The 20,279-nt window shown below is 33.3% G+C and overlaps 1 protein-coding gene across 3 annotated transcripts in view; it reads right to left on the bottom strand.

Moving 5' to 3' along the window:
• Window positions 1–20,279, bottom strand: part of LOC124369152 (polyamine-transporting ATPase 13A3) — a 109,613-nt gene that overhangs the window by 8,789 nt on the left and 80,545 nt on the right. For 2 of the 3 annotated variants that reach the window (XM_046826932.1, XM_046826934.1), the window contains 7 exons: window positions 15,484–15,601; window positions 14,572–14,720; window positions 12,975–13,187; window positions 12,480–12,686; window positions 6,221–6,444; window positions 3,935–4,086; window positions 1,330–1,508 (listed from right to left, as the gene is read on the bottom strand). In XM_046826932.1, coding sequence (XP_046682888.1) covers window positions 1,330–1,508; window positions 3,935–4,086; window positions 6,221–6,444; window positions 12,480–12,686; window positions 12,975–13,187; window positions 14,572–14,720; window positions 15,484–15,601 — 1,242 coding nt within the window. The remainder of the gene's footprint in view (window positions 1–1,329; window positions 1,509–3,934; window positions 4,087–6,220; window positions 6,445–12,479; window positions 12,687–12,974; window positions 13,188–14,571; window positions 14,721–15,483; window positions 15,602–20,279) is intronic. The other variant, XM_046826933.1, reaches the window with a different exon arrangement.

Below are 20,279 nucleotides of genomic sequence, written 5' to 3'. Positions count from 1 at the left end.
TTTTGAGAATCTGTTCTCTAGGCTATGTAATGATGAAGAGGAAACTGCTGAACACCTGTTTTTACTACCCTGTGATAGTAAGGGAGCATTGTGTCATCTTAGGCGTTCTGAAACAAGGGTGGTGAATTCCCCAGGAGGACCTGATCTATTGTTTTCAGCCTTTTGCGGGACTGCTGAAATTGTAAACTGGTAAGCTTAACTGTACATTCGCAATTGGCTACTTGAGACTTCAGTGCATGGCAGTAGGCCGTCCCATACAAGAAGAAAATTAACTGGAAACTATGTTGTAGCAAGAGTACCATAGTTATAATTAGACCACACAACTAACTAGTAACTACAATAACGGGGACAGCTAAAAATATAACAACATTGGTCCACCATCTTTAACTCCAGTGAAACAGAGAGCGTTATCACAATAAAATATATTTGTTACTAAATCTATTTTGTTAATGGAATTATAATTTTATATTAACATTACAATTAATTAATTATTGTGAGTATTGTGACTTTAATTATTAGTCGTGATATTGTAAAAAGAAGCAGTACATAACACAATTTTAAGAAAATAGCTATTTAAACCAGATTTATCCAATCTTTAAATCTGTCCTTGTCATAACTCACACTATATTTTTTATTTATATAATTTTATATGTATAATAATTCAATAACTATTAGAAATATTAACAGTTCACTAAGCCTCGTATTATAATAAAATATAAATTGTGAAATAAATTTTGCGTTTCTCTTGTAATAATAGAATAATTGATTACATGAATTTGACTGTGACTGATAAACAACATAAAAAATTATAAGCAATATAGTACTTGACTGGAATTCTTGCTTCTTTTAACGATTGTTCTTCATTCAACAGGGTATTTGATGTTTTAAATTTGTACCACTTGCACATAAAAGTTCATATTTATATAATTAAAAATTACTGAAATAGTTTAAGCACATATATAACAAACCAAATGTGAACTGTGTATAACTATTCTGGCTTGAGTTGTTCACAGATAGATAAGGAAGTAGTATTGATTAGTTGGCAGAAATTGTCTTATTATGTATGACCAGTTGACTCAATCTGCAAACAATAGATGCACATGATCTTGGGTAAGCCTGATGCGAGCCACAGGTGAACCTGAGGGAGTAAATAAGGGGGTAGGGTACGGAGGGGGGGGGGAGTGTAAAAACTCTGTACCGCTAATTTTGATCTGGTTTTAGTAAAGTCTGTCATTGGTAGTGTAAAATGAGATTTGACAGATTTTGAATTAAACAAACTTCTCAGGTGATTTTGAATATGTAGATACAATTAGGGAAATATTAACTAACCTCAATAAGAAATGCAAGAATTGTGTTGATAACAGGCAAAACCATAAGAGAAACTCTAAACCAAGCTTCATTAGGAGTCCATGGTTTTAACTCGAAGATTTCAGCCAAGAATGTTGGTGGACAAACCATCAGCACCGTGGTAAAACCTGTCAGCACCAATATCAGCCCAGCAAATATCACTGCAACACATACAAATACATTAATACCCGTGAAAAATATCCAACAGAGATATTGCACAAATTTCAATTAATCTAAAAATACTATTACTTTCTGGATTATATACAGTATAAGCAGTAAATAAAATTTTAACTGACAATATTGTAACTAATAAATAAAGTGTAATTGTTTTAACCCGAAATGAATCATGAGCAATCAATTTACCGTATTTGGTATCAATTTATTAGCATTTGATATGATTTTATCAAATGTAAACAACAAACAATAATTATTGTTAGAATAAAAAAGACTTTAGGAAAGATCAAACAAGGCTACAAATTTATAAATAGCTTTATAAAATAGGATAAAATGTATTGAGAGTGAGAGGGAGATAGAGAGGGAGAGGGAGGGAGGGAGAGATGTTTTATATATATATATATATATATATATATATATATATATATATATATATATATGAGGGGGTACCCAAAAAAAACCGGAATTATTTTATAAAAATTATATATTATCAAATTTTTTACAATACGACCTTATCTCCTTCAAAATAATCTCCATTACAACTAATACACTTGTCCCAACGGTATTTCCATTGATCAAAACATTTTTTGTAGTCATCTTTAGAAATGGCTGCAAGCTCGAGCTTCGTTTTTTTCTTAACCTCTTCAACGCTGTCAAATCGTTGACCTTTCAAGCCTCTTTTCATGTGTGGAAATAAAAAAAAGTCGCATGGAGCGAGGTCAGCGAGTAAGGTGCGTGGGGCAGCGAAACCATGCCGTTTTTGGCTAAAAACTGGCTAACTGAGATGGCTGTGTGTGCCGGTGCGTTGTCGTGGTGGAAGAACCAGTCTCCAGTCTGCCACAAATCGGGTCTTTTCTGGCGAACACTGTTGCGCAATCTTCTTAAAATCTCCAAATAAAATGTTTGGTTGACAGTCTGACCTGGAGGAACAAACTCAGAATGAACAATGCCTTTAGCATCAAAAAAGCAAATCAACATGGTTTTGATGTTTGATTTGACTTGCCGACATTTTTTTGGACGAGGTGAAGATGGCGACTTCCATTGGCTTGACTGTTGCTTCGTTTCTGGGTCATAACCATAGCACCATGACTCATCACCAGTAATTACCTTTTCCAGAAAATTGGGATCATTTTCGAGATGTTCTTTCAGAAGGCGGCAAGTTTCAACTCGATGTGCCTTTTGATCGTCAGTCAGAAGTCGAGGAACAAATTTGGCAGCAACCCTTTTCAGTCCTAAATCTCCTGTTAAAATTCGCTGAACCGAGCTCCAAGTTAACCCACTACTCTCTGATAGTTCCTCAATTGTCTGTCGACAGTCGGTGAGCACAAGTTCACGAATTTTCTAAACATTTTCGTCCGTTCGAGAGGTTGATGGACGTCCAGAACGAGGTTTGTCTTCAATCGACATGTCGCCATTTTTAAATCGAGCGAACCACTCGTAGACCTGAGTTTTCCCCATAGCATCATCTTTGTAAGCTGTATTCAACATTAAAATAGTTTCTGCAGCATTTTTACCAAGTAAAAAACAAAATTTCACAGCTGCACGTTGTTCACTTAAACTTGCCATGACAAAAAACGAAACAAGAACAAAACAGGGTTAGCGAAAACAGTCACTATGAACGAACAGAATGCACTAGGACAACGGAACTGGGTCACTGAGCTCGCAATGGGTTGCGCGACACACGCCTAGCGGCAGGAATGTGTACTACACGCTGCCAGCAATACAATTCTGGTTACTTTTGGGTACCCCATCGTATATATATATATATATATATATATATATATATATATATATATATATATATATATATATATATATATTTGAACACACTATAAATACTTAAAGCCAAATTAATTTCTGTAATATGTATTAAATAATTTTTATAGTATTCGATGTATGGTAAACTGGATACAGATAAGTAGCAGGCTGAGTCAAATTGTTCAACTGTCAGTGTGTGGAGCCACTTGGTCTTCTTAGCAATTAAATATTACCTCAGGTGACACAATAAACAAATCTCTACACATAAATTTATAACATTGTTAAGCTGTACACGAAAATTCTAAAACTTTGGATCATATAAAATTTATCATTATTATTGTCTCTGCCAAACAAATTTATTACAACTCCCAGTGCCAGTGTATAAAATTACTTTAAATGAAAAAATTTGACTCAGAAATAATGTTTTTATTAATTTTTTGTATTAAATTGATACACAGGTGACCAAAATTAATAAATGCTTTTCATTTATACCACTTAACACACCATGCAAAGGGTTGATCTAGGTAGAACTATATGTAGCAATTAGTTCTTCATTTGAGTTAAAACAATGTTGGATAGTCTATACTTAACAAAATTAAAAAGTAAAAATACAGGAAAAGTCAAATTAAATTTTAAAATACTCAGCTACACTAACAATTGGTGTGGAATGGTTGACGATGTGGTTTGCCTTTGGAGAATACACAAGCTTGGATAAAACACTGGAAACAACTGATGGTGTAGATTACTGTGTTTTCCCATGATTCCACTGTGCCTCCTTTTTCTATATAGGGGTTTACAGGGACAAACCTGGTAACAAATCATATATGTGCTGTTTTAATTGTTTGCTAAATCTATGACAGTTATTATGTACAACTTCTAACTAAGATAATATAGACTTATACAGTTACATTTTTATACATATTTTATCCTAATGCGCATTTTAATTAGTGAAGTACGAACAATTTTGTCCTTAATTTAATTATGACACATCATTTATGCTCATCATTTAGTATTGGTATGCAAGAATTGTTTTTAGTTGAATTGAATAGTGAACTGTAGAATTAAATTGAAATGTTCACGTTCCAAAAGATTTGTATTATAAAAATCATCCTTAGTGTATTAACAAACTAAAACTATAAGACATTAGTTTCCATAAATTCCAGACAATTTTAAGAGCAAGTAAAGAAACATATTAAGATACAACAATTATCAGTGAATTAATCTTACTAAAATAAATATGAAAAAGCCAACAATTAGATAATATATCCCACAAAACATTCATTTCAGTTGGTTTCCTGTTCTTCTGGACCTTACAAAATATTTGAAATTTAATTTTCACAACACTACATCTTCTTTCTGTACCTTTAACTTGTGCAATATCATACAATGTCTGTAGTTCTCACCGTGTTGTAACAAATAAAATAACATCATACTGAGCTGTGGCTTAAGTTCGTGTTGTATCAGACTGTGTTTTAGTCAGCATCATGTCATGTAGTTTTGGACAGCATCATGTTGGACAGCATGTTATTTTAAGTTGGGCCATCTCTTAATAAGCATTTTTATATCAGACCGTGTTTTGCCGCTACCCAATCAGGTCACGATGTTAGTTAGGATCAAGTTTATCACAGCTTCATAACTGTAACATCATAAGTAGGCATGAAATACTTTAAGCTGACAATTCTTGATGCTGATAATGAACTAAAATTTTGAATATTTGGCACTACACTGTGACCTCGTTAAGTTGGACTAGCCGGGACCACGGCCGATCCAACATAACAAAAGTCCGGGTTAAATGGAGAATTTTGAAAAAATAAAGAACAACATGTACAAACAATAGAACCTGTTTTATTGTGGAAAAAGGCTTAAAATATACATCATGATAAAGTATAAACCGTTTAATTTTTTCGAAAGAATATTGTTAATTACGTAAGCTTTGAATGGCGTTTCCGTGCTGTGCGGTCACGCATCCTTTCGCATCTATCCATCCACACATTCTTTTGGGATCGATACGTTACTGCTAAATAACACACAATTTACATTCTTTAGTACCCAGCGGATTTTTTATTTTTCTATTAAAAGTAGTGGAAATTTATAGTTGCCTGACGCATTGCTACAACCCATTATGATAAGGCGATCCTTACTTTTTGATGCCTTTTACTGACATTTTTCAGAGCCAGCATTTTGCTTGTAACAAATAAAATAAACCGGTCTCGTCAGCATTATAAATTTGATCTGCTGATAAATTCTATTTCTTTACAAAATCTTCAAACTCTTTCTTGAATTTATCAGCCACTTCAACATAGCCAGACAAGCTTTTGCCAGTTACAGTAAATTAGTGAATACCATGGCGTATTGAGCCAGCCTTGACTGGCAGTAAAATTTGGATCACCTTCTGGCAAATACTTATTCAAAGTAAGAGCTTGGCATTGGTAAACCCCGTTCCTTTTCTGCACAAAACCAAACGAACAATGCTTCATCCAGCGATTCTATGAACAACCTAGTGATAAACCAACATCCGTCCCACACTCTGGAGTCTGAACGGACAACAAAAAGCTAATTTTAAATTTTCCTGAACTGATTCGGGTTACCCTGAGGTCTGACATAAAGGAGTCCAACTTAAGGAGTTGCACTTTATTTTAATTGAGCTGTGAGTACCACAATTACTAAAATGAATACTTAAATTTTTGAGTACTTACATACTCCTAATACTTACAAATTAATATAAACTATTGTACTGGTATAAATTAATAAAACACTGTTCTTGTCGAGCTTCGATAATACTTTGATTTTCTAGAATTCATTGATGCTGTGTTGCAAGCGTGGACTTAAGCCAGTTTAATTTTGAATAATATGGGATTCTGATTGGAGAAAATCTTCCAATAGTTTTCTTAATTAGTCTAGATAATTATTAGCCAACATATCATCAACATAGTCTACATACCACACTTGGGACTCCAGAATGAATAGTGAGAGGTACTGGATAACTGCAGAGGCTGTGATGTGCAACAGTAGTGGGATGACGTTTGTGGCAGATACCAAGCTCATGAGTGGGCGGTGAGACACGAGCCGCCGGGCTGGCCCAGCACGCCCCATCATGAAGGCCAGGCTTGTGGTTATCACCAAGTCCACATACAGGAACTCATTGTTGCTTAACTCAACACCTCGCTATAAGTGATAAGTGATTTGTACATATTATTAGCCAAAAAATAATTGTGTAATATTATTGTTACACAAAAATTACACAAATAACATCTGTAAAATGTCCATAAGGCAGGTTCACTACCACACCTTGCACTAGTAGCAGGTCAATCTAGATTTTATGATATTACACACTGTGTTACTTAGAATTAAAAACGTTAATCTAACTTGTATATTTGGTAATATCTCAACACTTAAATGACTGATTAAATACTGTTTCTATTGTTTAACTATTACATAATATTAAAACAATCTGTATAATAAAAATAAAACTTACAAATTTTGATAATGAATTCAGTTAGAATAAACTGACAAAGGCTCTGTTTGATTAAAAGAATAGTGCCTTTCACTAAACTTAACAACATTAAGATGTTACAATCTATCAGGATGCATATATTTTATGCATAGTACAGTATATATTTTAGTAGTAATTATCGTTAGTTGTAAGTAATTATTGTGTTTATTTATGAACTGTTTTAATCATGTGTTATTTGTTTGATTTCATTTGATATTGAGTTTGTATATTCCTGCAATAAAGAGAGTTTTCTATTCTATTCTATTCTATATGTTTATGGTTATAAATTAAATTTATGTAAACAATGTTTGTCTTTTATTTTAATTCAAAACATATTCTTTTACATAAATAATTAATTTGATACTTTATTTTACTGCATTAATATTATCCTATATTATATACAGCCGCATGTGAAACCACTCACTCACTCACTCACTCACTGATGGATGTATACAAATTCTAACATAGTTCTAGAAGTGCTGGAAACTTGAAAATTTGGCACGTCGGGTACCTTTTGTCGTGTAACCAAAAGGAAAAGTCTGAAAAACCGGACTTTTTTACTTTTAAAACCCCTCAAAAAATTCGAGAAAATTCATGCATTTTTCACCCCTGCAGGCCTTTTTTGTAAAGCCCGATAGCGGGCGAAAAAACCGTTGGAGCTAGCTCGGATCTGACGAAAAATTCATGGTTCCGAATTAGGTGAACTACAAAAAAGGTGCAATGAACTTTTTGCTCTATCTTCCACGGTTTAAGCGACTAAACGCTCGAACATTTGACATTCCAGAGATTTTTTCGCTTAAATGAATGTTTCGAGCCCGATAGCGGCCGAACGGTAGGTCGTGTAGCTCAAATCTGATTGACCCCATCAAATTAGAAAATTGCGCGATCTACAGAAATGGTCCAGTGACTTTTTGCCCTATCTCCATTGGGTTTGGCCGAAAAAAACGTGATTATGTGCAAATTTTTTTTGTAACTTTTACGTGAAACTTTTGTTTTTTGGGGTCGATAGCGGCGAAACAAATGGTCGGGGAGGTCAAAATAAAACAAAGGTTAGATTTTTAGGAAATAATATGATCTACAAAAAAGGTTGAGTGACCTTTTACTATATCTCCATTAGTTTTGACCGCAAAACGCGATTACATTAAAATATTATGAAATTTTCGCCTAAAAAATTTACCTTTGGGGCTCGATGGCGGCTAAACGGTTGGTCGTAGCTCAAATAACAAATTTTCAGTGAGATTTAGTAAATAGCGTGTTCTACAAAAAAGGTCCAGTAACTTTTTGCGCTATCCTCAATGGTTTGGCCGCATCACGCGTTTTAAAAGTTTTCATGTTTTTAAGTTTTATGTGAGATTTTGTTTTCTGGGCTCTATTTCAGACAAAATCTTAGTTCTAGGCCAGAATAAAAATTTTGATTTTAATACAAAAAAATGCGATGTACACAAAAGGTCCAGTGACATTTTACTCTATCTTCCATGGTTTAGCCGTAAAACGTGATTGTGTTGAAAAATATCACTCAAAAACTTACCTTCTCGGCTCGATAGTGGCCGAACCCGTTGGCCGTAGCTTAAATGTGTAAAACGTTTTTATAACTAGCTATTGATAAAATCAACAAAAAGCGTCCTGTAGCTTTCTGTCGTTTATCTTTCCGTAAGCCTGGTAAATGCTATAAAAGGCAAATTCTATGTCGTCAATTTTAGGAGTTTTAAATCTTGCAACTATATAATTAGTGCGATTCGTGCTGGTTCCAGATTGACCTTGTATTAATTCGTTAACGAGTGACTAAAAACCCCCCTCCACATCGGGAGTTGGCTGAGCGTTAGTGAAGCTTCAAAAGTAGATAGGGACAGAGTTTTTTTATTACGTTCACAGACACAACACCCTCTAAAATAGGCCCACGTGTGTCATTAACCCCTTGTAACATTAACCCCCCCCCCGGGGAATTTGTTCATATGACCAGACAATATCCTGACTAAATTAAACCTCCTGATGTGTCTTAACCCCCTTTAACATTAAGCTCCCCCCTGGGAATTTCACGGTTTGACATAGATAGTCTCCTGGTGATATTAAACCCCCTGTTCGACTTAAAATACTGCCGTAAGGTCGGTTTTTATTATTTTTATACTAAAACAATTCAAGATAAGCTGACCAGTGCAGACTTTTCTCCCGAACCCATTCCTGGCTAAACCAAAGGTCGCAGCTAAAATCTGACGACGGAATCGAAAGATGGAAATTTAAATTTCCGACAAGAAAGGTCCAGTCACTTTTTCACGTATCTCTAACGGTTAAGCCGCAAAAACGCCCTCCAAAGTCAAAAGTTTGAGTAAATCCGTAAAATTAAACTATGGTATACATACGTCCTCTGACTTTGGTTAAAAACCAAATTCTTCTGTCTCCAAATTTCACGAACACATAACTTAACTCTTCTACCACATCAATTGATTAATATTATACACCACACATCATCTTTTGGCTGAGCGTTAGCGAAGCATTACGACCCGTAAGATTCTCGAGAACGGATACATAAAATTTGGAAACTTCACGTCTCAATTTAAACCAATCACCGAACTACCGCTTATCCCCGAATTTAGCCAACACCCAAATGGGGGCCTGGGGGCGTAGCCCCCAGCGAGCCGAAGGCGAGTCTAATATATATACAAACCGCATGTGTAACTGACTGACTGACTCACTCACAGTATACTAATTCTAACCTAACTTCCAGATGAGTTTAGAGACTTGAAATTTGGTACACTAGCTACGGCTATCTAGCTTTCCACGTGTAACCACCAGGAAAATCCCGAAAAGTGAGAATTTTTCAATTTTCAACCCCTCAAAAAAATTCCCCCAAAAAATCGCGCATTCTTCACCCCTGCAGGCAATTTTTGTAAGCCCGATAGCGGGCGCACCGTTGGAGCTAGCTCGGATCTGACGAAAATTCATGGTCAGGAATGAAGTGAACTACCAAAAAAGGTCTAATGACCTTTTTGCTCTATCTTCCACGGTTAAGCGACAAAACGCTCGAACATTTGAAATTCCCAGAGATTTTTTTCGATAAAAATAATGTTTCAAGCCCGATAGCGGCCCGAATCCGTTTTGGTCCGTGGTCGATAGCTCAAATCTGATTGACCGATCAAATTAGCAAATTGCGCGATCTACAGAAATGGTCCAGTAAATCTTTTGCCCTAATCTCGATTGGTTTGGCCGAATAAAAAAACGTGATATGTACAATTTTGTTGTAACTTTTACGCGAAACTTTTGTTTTTGGGGTCGATAGCGGCGAAAACCATTGGTCGGAGGTCAAAATAAGACTAACGTTTTATTTAGGAAATAAGATGACCTACAAAAAAAGGTCCAGTGACTTTTTACTATATTTTCCCTTAGTTTGACCGCAAAACGCGATTAAGTGAAAATTATTGGACATTTTCTCCCGCCTAAAAATTTACATTCCGGGCTTGATAGCGGCTAAACGTTGGTCGTAACTCAAAACAAATTTTAAACGGGATTTAGGAAATCACGTGATCTACAGAAAAGGTTCAGTGACTTCGGGAGTTGGCTGAGCGTTAGCTAAGCGTCAATAGTAGATAGGGACAGAGGAATATTTATTATGTTCACAGACACAATACCCTCTAAAAAAGGCCCAAGTGTGTCATTAACCCCCGGTAATATTAACCCCCCCCCCCGGGGATTTTCCTGGTATGACCTGAAAACCTCCTGTACATTCAACCCCCTGATGTGTTAACCCCCCTGGTAACATTAAACCCCCCCAGGGAATTTCCTGCCATGACCTCATGTCCGAATTTTACCAGTCACCAAATTCTCTTAACCCCCCCCCCCTGGAAGATCCTGGTATGACCAGATAACCCCTCCTGGAGACTTATCCCCCGGTAACGTTAACCCCCCCTTGGAATTTGTTCATATGACAGACAATATCCTGACGAAATTAAACCCCCCTCTTGTCTTAACCTCCTTAACATTAATCACCCACCCAGGGAATTTCTCGCCTTGACAAGATAGTCCCTCTGGTGATATTAAACCCCCTGTTCGACTTAAAATACTTGCCTTGAGGTCGGTTTTTATTATGTTTATACTAAACAATTCAAGATAGCTGACCCGTGCAGACTTTTCTCCCGACTCATTTCTGGCTAAACCATAGGTCGTAGATCAGATCTGAGGGCACAATCGAAAGACAAAATTAAATTTCCAACAAGAAAGGTCCAGTCACTTTTTTTGTCGTATCTCTAACGGTTTAACCGCAAAATGCCCTCAAAGTCAAAATAGTTTTTACGAATCCGGAAAAAAAATCTATGAAAAAGGTCAATTTTTAAATCCCTTGTCATTTACTTAATGTCCGACTTAACCAGTCACCGAATTCCCGCTTATCCCCGAATTTGCAAGCGTTTACTTTTGGGGGCCTGGGGGGCGTAGCCCCCAGCGAGCCGAAGGCGAGTGTATTATTATATAACTGGAAAACAAACACAAACAACACTTACTCCACTAAAAATGATACCGCACCTAAATCTATATATTCTATTTAAATTGTTCACACATTTCAAATAACAGTAAAAAACAAACAATAAACAAAGTGGTCACTGAAATTCATTTTTTACATATCCGGGTTTATTATAGTTTTTCTTTATGGAAATACCAGATTTTCCAGTATATTTTGAGCAAACATAATAAAATACCAACTCAAATACTTCGATGGATTCAAATAATTTATATCTTTCATAATGGAGTACCTGAAGGGTTTGTCCATTGAGATAGCATAGTTTAGCATTAAAAAAATAGTTTAGCCGGCTGTAATAAAACTACCACGATTTTTACCCTGTAAGAACAATGTTATAAATACACTCGATGTTACTCTGAAATATTTGTATACCTTTATTGGTTATAGAATCATGGGAGGGATTTTATTTTAAACATACAATAAGCATAAAAACACTAATGAGATTATTTCATTTTAATGTGTGTATGTATTGAATATTTATACAGCAAAGTACAAAATTCTAAACTTTCTGAAAAACTAATAATAATGAAACAAAATTAGAAGGCATTTGGATGAATATTAATCATATCTTTAAAACAAGACATCTTCCATGTTCAAATAATCAAAAGTAACGGAATAAACAAATTTGACATTTAAGATTTTTCTTATGAAAGTAAAATAAACATGACTAAATACAAGTACAATTGGCTCTTAACAATATTGGTATGTGAGGAAATATTTTTGTTACTACAGTGAACAAGTGTCTTTAAGTTACAAGAACACTAGCAGTTACAAAGCTATTTCTATAAAAAAATCATCAAAACGTAATTTACAATCTCAAGTAAATTCTCATCTCACAAAAGTATGCTGTATGGGTCATGGCAGGCCATCTATATCGAGATTGTTGAACAGAAGACTCTGGGAATTCTGGCAGTCGTGTCTAACTAAATTATTAAGTTAATACTGTCTCATATGAAGAGCTACCCAAGATGATAGTTCTTGTCTCATCACACAAGAAATGGCAATGAAAGAACAACATTACAAATTTTTTTTCTGAAAAGAACCTTACCATATTGGAACAAAGCTCCTTAAAATATGTTCTCAATCTTGAAACTGTGACTTCAATACATTACAAAGAAAGCTATGCAAAAATTGTACAGCCTATCTTCACAGATTAGAACATTGTTTATATTAATTGCAACTTATATTTTGGTTTATTACCTGGTACAGAATGAGTACAGACATGAACTGGATTAAACTGTATATAGCCATATACTTGAAGATGCCGAAGCTGGTGACCAGTGCACAGCGCCCCTCCTTCATGAGATCAACAACACAAGTGACATCAGTCTGCCTAGACGTAAACGGAGCTGCAATGGATGCCTCTGCTTGTGACAAAGACACACTCACATGCGCTGCCTTCAGTGCCTGAAAAAATAAAGTTTATATCTTCATGTGTAAATGGTTATAACTAAAATACATTCCATGCACTACAATCATTTGGCTCACCAATGATCCCGATTACTTAAAGAAACAAATCAAGTTTTGAAAATACAACTTTTATAAATGTCTGTATACAATATAAAATTGACATATATATGTATGAATGTATGTTATATAAATTGTTCATTTAGTATATTATACCATTTTAATCAACTTTATGCTAAAAATAATAATAATTTACAAAAAATTACTAAAACTGGAAAGCTATTTTACCCCACAGTCATTGGCACCATCGCCAACCATTGCAACAACATAATCCATGGACTGCAGCACCTCTATCAGCTGAGTTTTGTTGTTAGGAGACATGCGTGCAAACACAGCACACTTGGTGGCTATCACCCCCACCATGGACGGGAGATGTGTCCTCAGCTGCGACCAGTTGTTACCGTCAATGGCCATCTGAGTTGAACACCCGTAGATATCCTGCTGTATTAAATAAAGTGTAAGAAAAGACAACTAGGCACCAATACTCCTCTTAAATAAATCAATAATTCTATTGTTAACGTTTATCTTTATATTATAAATGAGATAATCAATTATAAATATACGTAGATAAAAATCTAATCTCTTATATGAGAACCACTTCTAAACTTTACAACACAGTAAATGAAAGAGGCATTTTTATTGTGTTCTTTTATTATACACTGATAGTAACCATAGTAAACTGTCATTACTATAATGTTAATAAAAAACTGAAACCACAAATGCGCAGGAAAATCTCCACAGCTCAAATATTTTAACTTATTTCATCTTATTTATTTTAATTTCCCTTAATATTTTTATACCAGCTTGTAATAAAAGACCATGAATTAAACTAACACCAATAAAGCGTTATTGTTAAATAAAATAAACCAATTGTTCTGATATATGGTTTTTATTGTTGTTTGTTTAAACTATGAAGGTCTGTTAACATAAGATGGTAAGGGAAAATACAATTGTAACTTTTGTAACAATATTAATAACGACTAAATGAACCTCTAAAAGCAGTCCAGCCCTGATAGCACTCCATTTCCTCCTCCCTTTTAATAAGATTTGTCTATTTTATGTTACAAAATAAGTTTTAATGTACTGTCCTTGTTAATATGTTATACAATGCTGAGGTTCTACATTTCTCATTAGTATTCTATTAATAAATTTTTATTTATTTAAGAAGGGAAACTGATAAGAACATACAATACTTTGTTAATATAAGATGTATCATATATCTCATATTAACGATACATCATAGGAATGAACAAGAAGTAATGTAATCACATTTTAAACAATAAATATTATACTCTAAATTCAAAATATGCTGAGTTTTTTAACTTCTGGCTATTTTGAGAATGGAATAAAATATAAGTTTCAAACGATATTTTATATAGTTAAATCAAAAATATTGAACATGGTTGACAATTGTAAGACTAGGATGTTTTATGGTTTTAAAAGACTAAAATAAATGTTTAAGGTTTTCTTTTTTTGGTTTTCTATGAATTGTATAAATTGCCTTTCTATGAAAATTTGTTGACTTAAATTTTCTTAAAATAAATATATTAATTTATTATATCTATACTATTGCATATTAATATGATAGTAAAGGTTAAGGAATTCAGATTCTGTTTGACCAAAGTTTAATAATATTTCCTTGACTTGCTTAAAAACTGAACAAATACTATTTTTTCATATTAAGCAAGTCTCCCTTTCTCTGAAGTAATAAAACAATAACAATATCCCTTATTATGATTTTGTCTATAAGACATTACCTAAGAGAAGTTATTTTATATAATAATTATGAATACATGAAAATTGAAAAACAAAGATATGAACTTACAAAGTCAGTGGATGAAGTGATTGACAAAGGTTTCAATTTAATCACTGGATCACTTTGTTTCGTGTCCACAGTTACAAATGCCAATGGACTTTCTCTACGTAATATACCACACTCCCTACTCACACTCACTGCCGTCAGTAGATTGTCACCTGTTATTAAAACAAAGGTCTCAACATTAGATCTACATCTAAATAATATATACTGAATAATAACACTTGTTTTTAATATATTAAATAACTGTAATAAGCAATGCAACATGATAGTTTGAGTTTAATTAAACATTTTTAATATCAAAAAATGAATACTGTAGTATTTTTAATAAACAAATTATGGTAATTTAACTCAGTATGCCACAATGTCAAGTTGTTGTTAAAAATTGTGGTCATTTAAACATACCATTGTATGCAACAGGATTCAAACTATCAAGGTATATGAGATATGTATAGTATTTCTTTTTCCTTGTTCTGTGAATTACGTAGTAGTTGAACAGTTTCAACTCAACATAGTAGCCGATATTGTGTTTTGATGAAAAAAGCATTAAAAAGGTAAATTATTGTAAGTATTGTATTGTAAATTATTGTTATTGTAATTATTGTAAGTATTGTTAAAGGTAAGTTACTGTACTACTTCGTCTTCCATAATACACTGTTGTTATTTTTAAATAATATGGCTGTTGTTGATAAAATTGTCCGTATTCAAGAAAGTGTTCAACATACTCATAGGCCTGTGCGTGGATTGAGCTAGTTAAAATCTTTTCCCTATAAAATTTAATGACATATATAACTTAAAGAATCTTATCAACCATTACAATCAAATATGTACAATAAATATATTTTAATCATTCTATACAATCTTAGGGAGGCTGTCACCATTACGAATTAGTAGCTGTTGAGAAAATATTACATAGCATACCTGTAACCATGACACACTTTATTCTAGCTTTCTGTAGTTCACTAATCACTTCACAGGATTTGGGCTTTAGAGTATTCTGCATTAACAGCAACCCAAGGTAGATTAAGTCCTTCTCTACCTACACAAATAATTACATTTAGATTCTACTTAACTTTATATTACAATGTTTACTCATTAATTAGATTCACTTTAAACACTAATTATTTCAGCTACAATTATGGGGCTAAGTCCTTATTTAATAATCATATAGTATCCCGATTTGGATATACAGATATCCTTTTGGATGTTTTCTCCCAAATAGACAGTTTTAATTTGTTTTTTATCTAAATTTCTTAATTTTGTCCACCTGATACATACATAGTAATTTCCCGTCAACTGACACAGCCTTGCTCTAACTGACCAAATCATAACTCTCCTTCCATTATTTTTTAACTTTCATTTATATGATCCAGAAACATAATTGATACTAAAAAATATTATTATAACTTCTAGTATCAGAGTCTATCATATGCAAACCCAGTTCACTAAGCCAACTATGTGATTTTAGTGCAAACTTGTTCAATATGTTAATAGTTATTAACGGAAACTGATAATCTTTTGTTTTAATAACCATTCCAAATCGATAATTGCTGTTAATATTAAACAACTACTTCCTGTGTAAGTAAATTTAACACATTCATGACAATGGCTAATTTCTGGACTTTATACATGCTGTCGAATTTTTCAATAAAAATGGCAAAAAACCGTAAACTCTTTTTATGTTAAACATTTAAGTATAGTATGTAGGCTTCGTAATTTTGCACACAAACAATTATTCCAATATGTTTATTCAATGTTTCTCCATGCACCCCAAGGGGTATCTAAAACATTTATTTACCTTAAAAATTAAGCAATCGTGTGCCCGACGGGCAAATAGTATTGAGGTATCAATTTAAGCATAGGATCAAATGTAACAAACCACCAAGACAGGTAAACAATACAGAGATGCGTAGCAACGTGTACCCAATTGGGTACATGGCGGAAATTGTGATAGATTGCGTTGTACCCGATGGGATACACATCGTTGTAAACGTGTTAAGAAATTTTTAAAAACAATTTTAAAATCTGTCATTGAAATATACAAGTTTTTAAGTATCATTCATTGTTAAAAGAATAATTAAGAAGTTATAAATTATCACTACAATTCCCCCAAAGAAAACAAGGTTATTAATTTGCTAAGATTAAGCTTATTATTTAAAACATATTGAGTTTCTGAAAAATTCATGAAATGAATAATAAATAATAAAGAAAGCTAATCAAATTCTGTTAGCTTGATATGTAACTATTTGTTAATTATTCATATTCAAACAATATTCACTATTCCATTTCAAAGCCTAAAATTTGATTTTATCTCATATTTCACTACCTGTACATTAGGGTGGAATGTTGGTAAAGGGCAAAAAATAATTTTCTGTTTTATACATTCTAATAGTGAAAAAAATTTGTCTTTTTATGTGAGAAGTAATTCTACAAAGTTTTATTTTGCTAGAAACATATCTTGAGGTGCGGCAAAAGCCTTGAAAATAGTTTTTGTCTATAAATTTTCAAATTTTTTTTTTTTTTTGCATGGTATTTTATGTTTATTATTTTAATTTAATTAAAACTAAGCCAAAAACCATGAAAACACGTTTAATTTGCTACCATTATCATTTTATAGGCCCACTTAGTGGGTATTAAAACTTGAAAAAAAAGATTTGTTTTTAATGTACTTTTTTTGGCTTTGTTGTAGAAAGATATTGGTAGATATAATATTGTGATGTTGTGTCTTTGCCTAACATTTTAAATAATTTCTCCTTTTGTTTTTGTAATACAGTGATAATATTGAACCAAATGAATGAATAGAGACCTATGCAATAAAGTCACATTTTATTCATCAAACACACTTATATTCATAAAATACAAATATTAGAAAAATGAAACATTGTAACAAAGCTAAATTGATATTCAATGTTCTCAATTATACATTTTAGTTAAAGTGTATCTTTGTTTCACATTTTGGCATCATCTTGTATGAAGCAATTATGGCTTTGACAAATCCATTTCTTTCTTCGAGACCGCAAACACAGAGTGATGATTCTTTTACAAGCTTGATTAATCTTTCCACTGTTTGTATATGACAGGTAAAACGTAGAAAATCAATAGAATGCATCAGGCTATCTTCTCGTGATTCACTTATGTACTTGGCTAAGTCCTCATCAATCACGTGCTTTGTCATTGATGGTTCTGTTACGTCAGCCCAGTTGATAATGCCAATGTATCTTCAGCTTTGAAGTTTAGTTTAGGTATCACAAATTTCCGTACCTCATTCTTCTGTTCTGACCTTGCCTTCAAAAGTCGTTTGAGACCTAATGTGTTTTCTCTCATCACTTAACATGCAGAGCAACATGTTTTCAGGGTGAGCGTAGTAGCCGTTTCTTTGAATAACTGGTTGATTATTTTAAGATGCTCATTGGAAAGATAACGTAACAACGAAATCAGTCCCCATTTACAAGTGATTGGCTCCATTTACACAAGAGGGCTTCAGCTTAAGGTGACACTAAATTGGAGAGTACACCTTAACTACATAATCTGTTAGAGTTTTCAGGTTTTCTGAAGGGATCTCTGTTCCAACATACAATCGGAGAATGCGTCTAGCCAACGTTAGCCATTGTGAATGTGATAACTTTTCTGGTTTCTTCATAGCTTGATCAGGGAGGCAGATTCCACTTGAGACTGATCACAAGTGACTTACACATTTCAAGTAAATACTTTTGATCCGTATTTAGATCTTGTTTCACTTCTAAGTCAGGAAGGTTGTCCTCTATTAATGAGTACGTAACTATTGGAAGCTCATGAAATTTTTCTCAAGTAGTTTGCCTAATACTCCTCCGAACTCATTAGGTCCTTTTGTTTTTCCATCTAATGGCCAAATAATTGATGCAATGGCAACTAGTTGCAATGAAACAGACATATTAGCCACTGCAAAGACTTATGAATATTCTTTTCTAATAGATCGATAACATTATTATTAGCTCCAGTGTTTGTAGCAGTGCCATCACATCCAATTGCAGTTACACTGTTTAAGTTCAAATCACAGTTACTATTAAAAATACTCAAAAATACTTTATTTGATGCCTTTACCTGTACCGGAGCGTGCACCAGAACTAAAGAACCAGGTTCTTCAACTAACAAAACGTGTTCTTCAACAACAGTCTTTCTGAAAATTTGTTCGTCTTTTTCTCTTTAACAATTGTCTTATACTTTCTGCCATAAAAAACAACCTTTTTCTCTCCGATTTTATAGTTGCCACTGCTTTTTTTTGATTGGCTCTAGCTCTTCGAATTTTCATTCTGTCAATGACATTACTTTGTTCTCCTCAGAAATAAAATATTTAAGAACCGCACTTGTTATAGCTGCTGCAACTCTGTCTGAAACCCCAGTTTTGTCACAGATATAAGCTATCGTCGGTAGTTGTACCATATTTTTTGTTAGGGCCTGAAAAGGGATGGAAGGCTTTTCATGGTCAGTTGATTCTCCAAAAAACTCATCTTCTAAATCATTATTTTCAGGTTGAAGTACATCAATTCCAATCATATTATCTGATTATATTACACTAGTCACCTATAACTGGCTTTTTAAGCATAAATGGAAAAATGCAACAATATTCTTCACAGATACAAATGTATTGAAAATCGATAAATTTCACTAAAATATGACAATTTCTAACCCTTTGCGGCATCTCTTACCTTGCTCCAATCATGTTTAAACTTTAAAATTGATTAAATAATAGCAAAAGGCACTTTTTATCACTATTATATATTGAAATAAAAAAAATATATTTTTTCGTTCCACCCTACTGTACATCTCTAGTTCTCATAGAAAGCCTCTTAGTAATAAAATGATAACAGTTTTAAAATGTTTCTCTTTTATGATTTACAGATATTACTTTGCATTTCAGGGACTTTTCAAATATTTTTTAGAGGGTGGAAATCCCACTATAGGAGAAAACAACAAATTTGAGATAGAATGAAAAAAGAAATTTACTGAAGAGGGAAATCTCTTTTTTAGTTGGCAGCACTAAAGACACGAGCACAAGCATAGAGCCATCTATTCCTTCACTCCATTCCTGTCTTCAAAACCTGCAACTAAATTTTTACCAGGGGCTGTTTTTATTCACTGAACTTTAAAATTTTGTTCTTGGAGCAATTACTTTTATGTAAGGGTTATAAAAACACTATGTCTCACTTTTATTCAAAATTGTTCATCTTTATTGTCCATGTCAATTATGCTCCTAGAAATGTGTATTCTTACTTTTTAGTCTAGAGGATAAAATGTTTGGAACCATACACATAAAGACACAATCATGTTCAAATTGCGAAAAACAATGTGAACACTCCTAATTAAATTCCTAATCCATATTCAGTGTAATTACAGCTCAAATGGAATATAATTGACATTTATTTGACTGTATATAATATTTCTTGACAAGAGTAACATTATCATGCATGGTAAAGGCATAGAGGCACCCCATCCCAGGGGCACTTCAATTTTGATGTTACTTGTTACTTTCAAAAAAACATTTATGTCACTTTTACAATGCAGTTTTTTCATAGATATTCTATATGTGCTCTCTTTATCATCTTAAGGGTCTTATACAGTACTTTCATAAATAAACTTACAATTAAATATTGACGCACACCTCTAAAGACAACATTTGAATATCAAAAACAAACTGCAGCTTGGCACTTTCATCAACAGTTCTGCCAGCTAAAGAGAAA

This window comes from Homalodisca vitripennis, chromosome X (assembly GCF_021130785.1).
Source record: "Homalodisca vitripennis isolate AUS2020 chromosome X, UT_GWSS_2.1, whole genome shotgun sequence".
NCBI lineage: Eukaryota > Metazoa > Arthropoda > Insecta > Hemiptera > Cicadellidae > Homalodisca > Homalodisca vitripennis.
The sequence above is the reverse complement of the archived record's forward strand: the minus strand, read 5'-3'. Positions and strand labels throughout refer to the sequence as shown.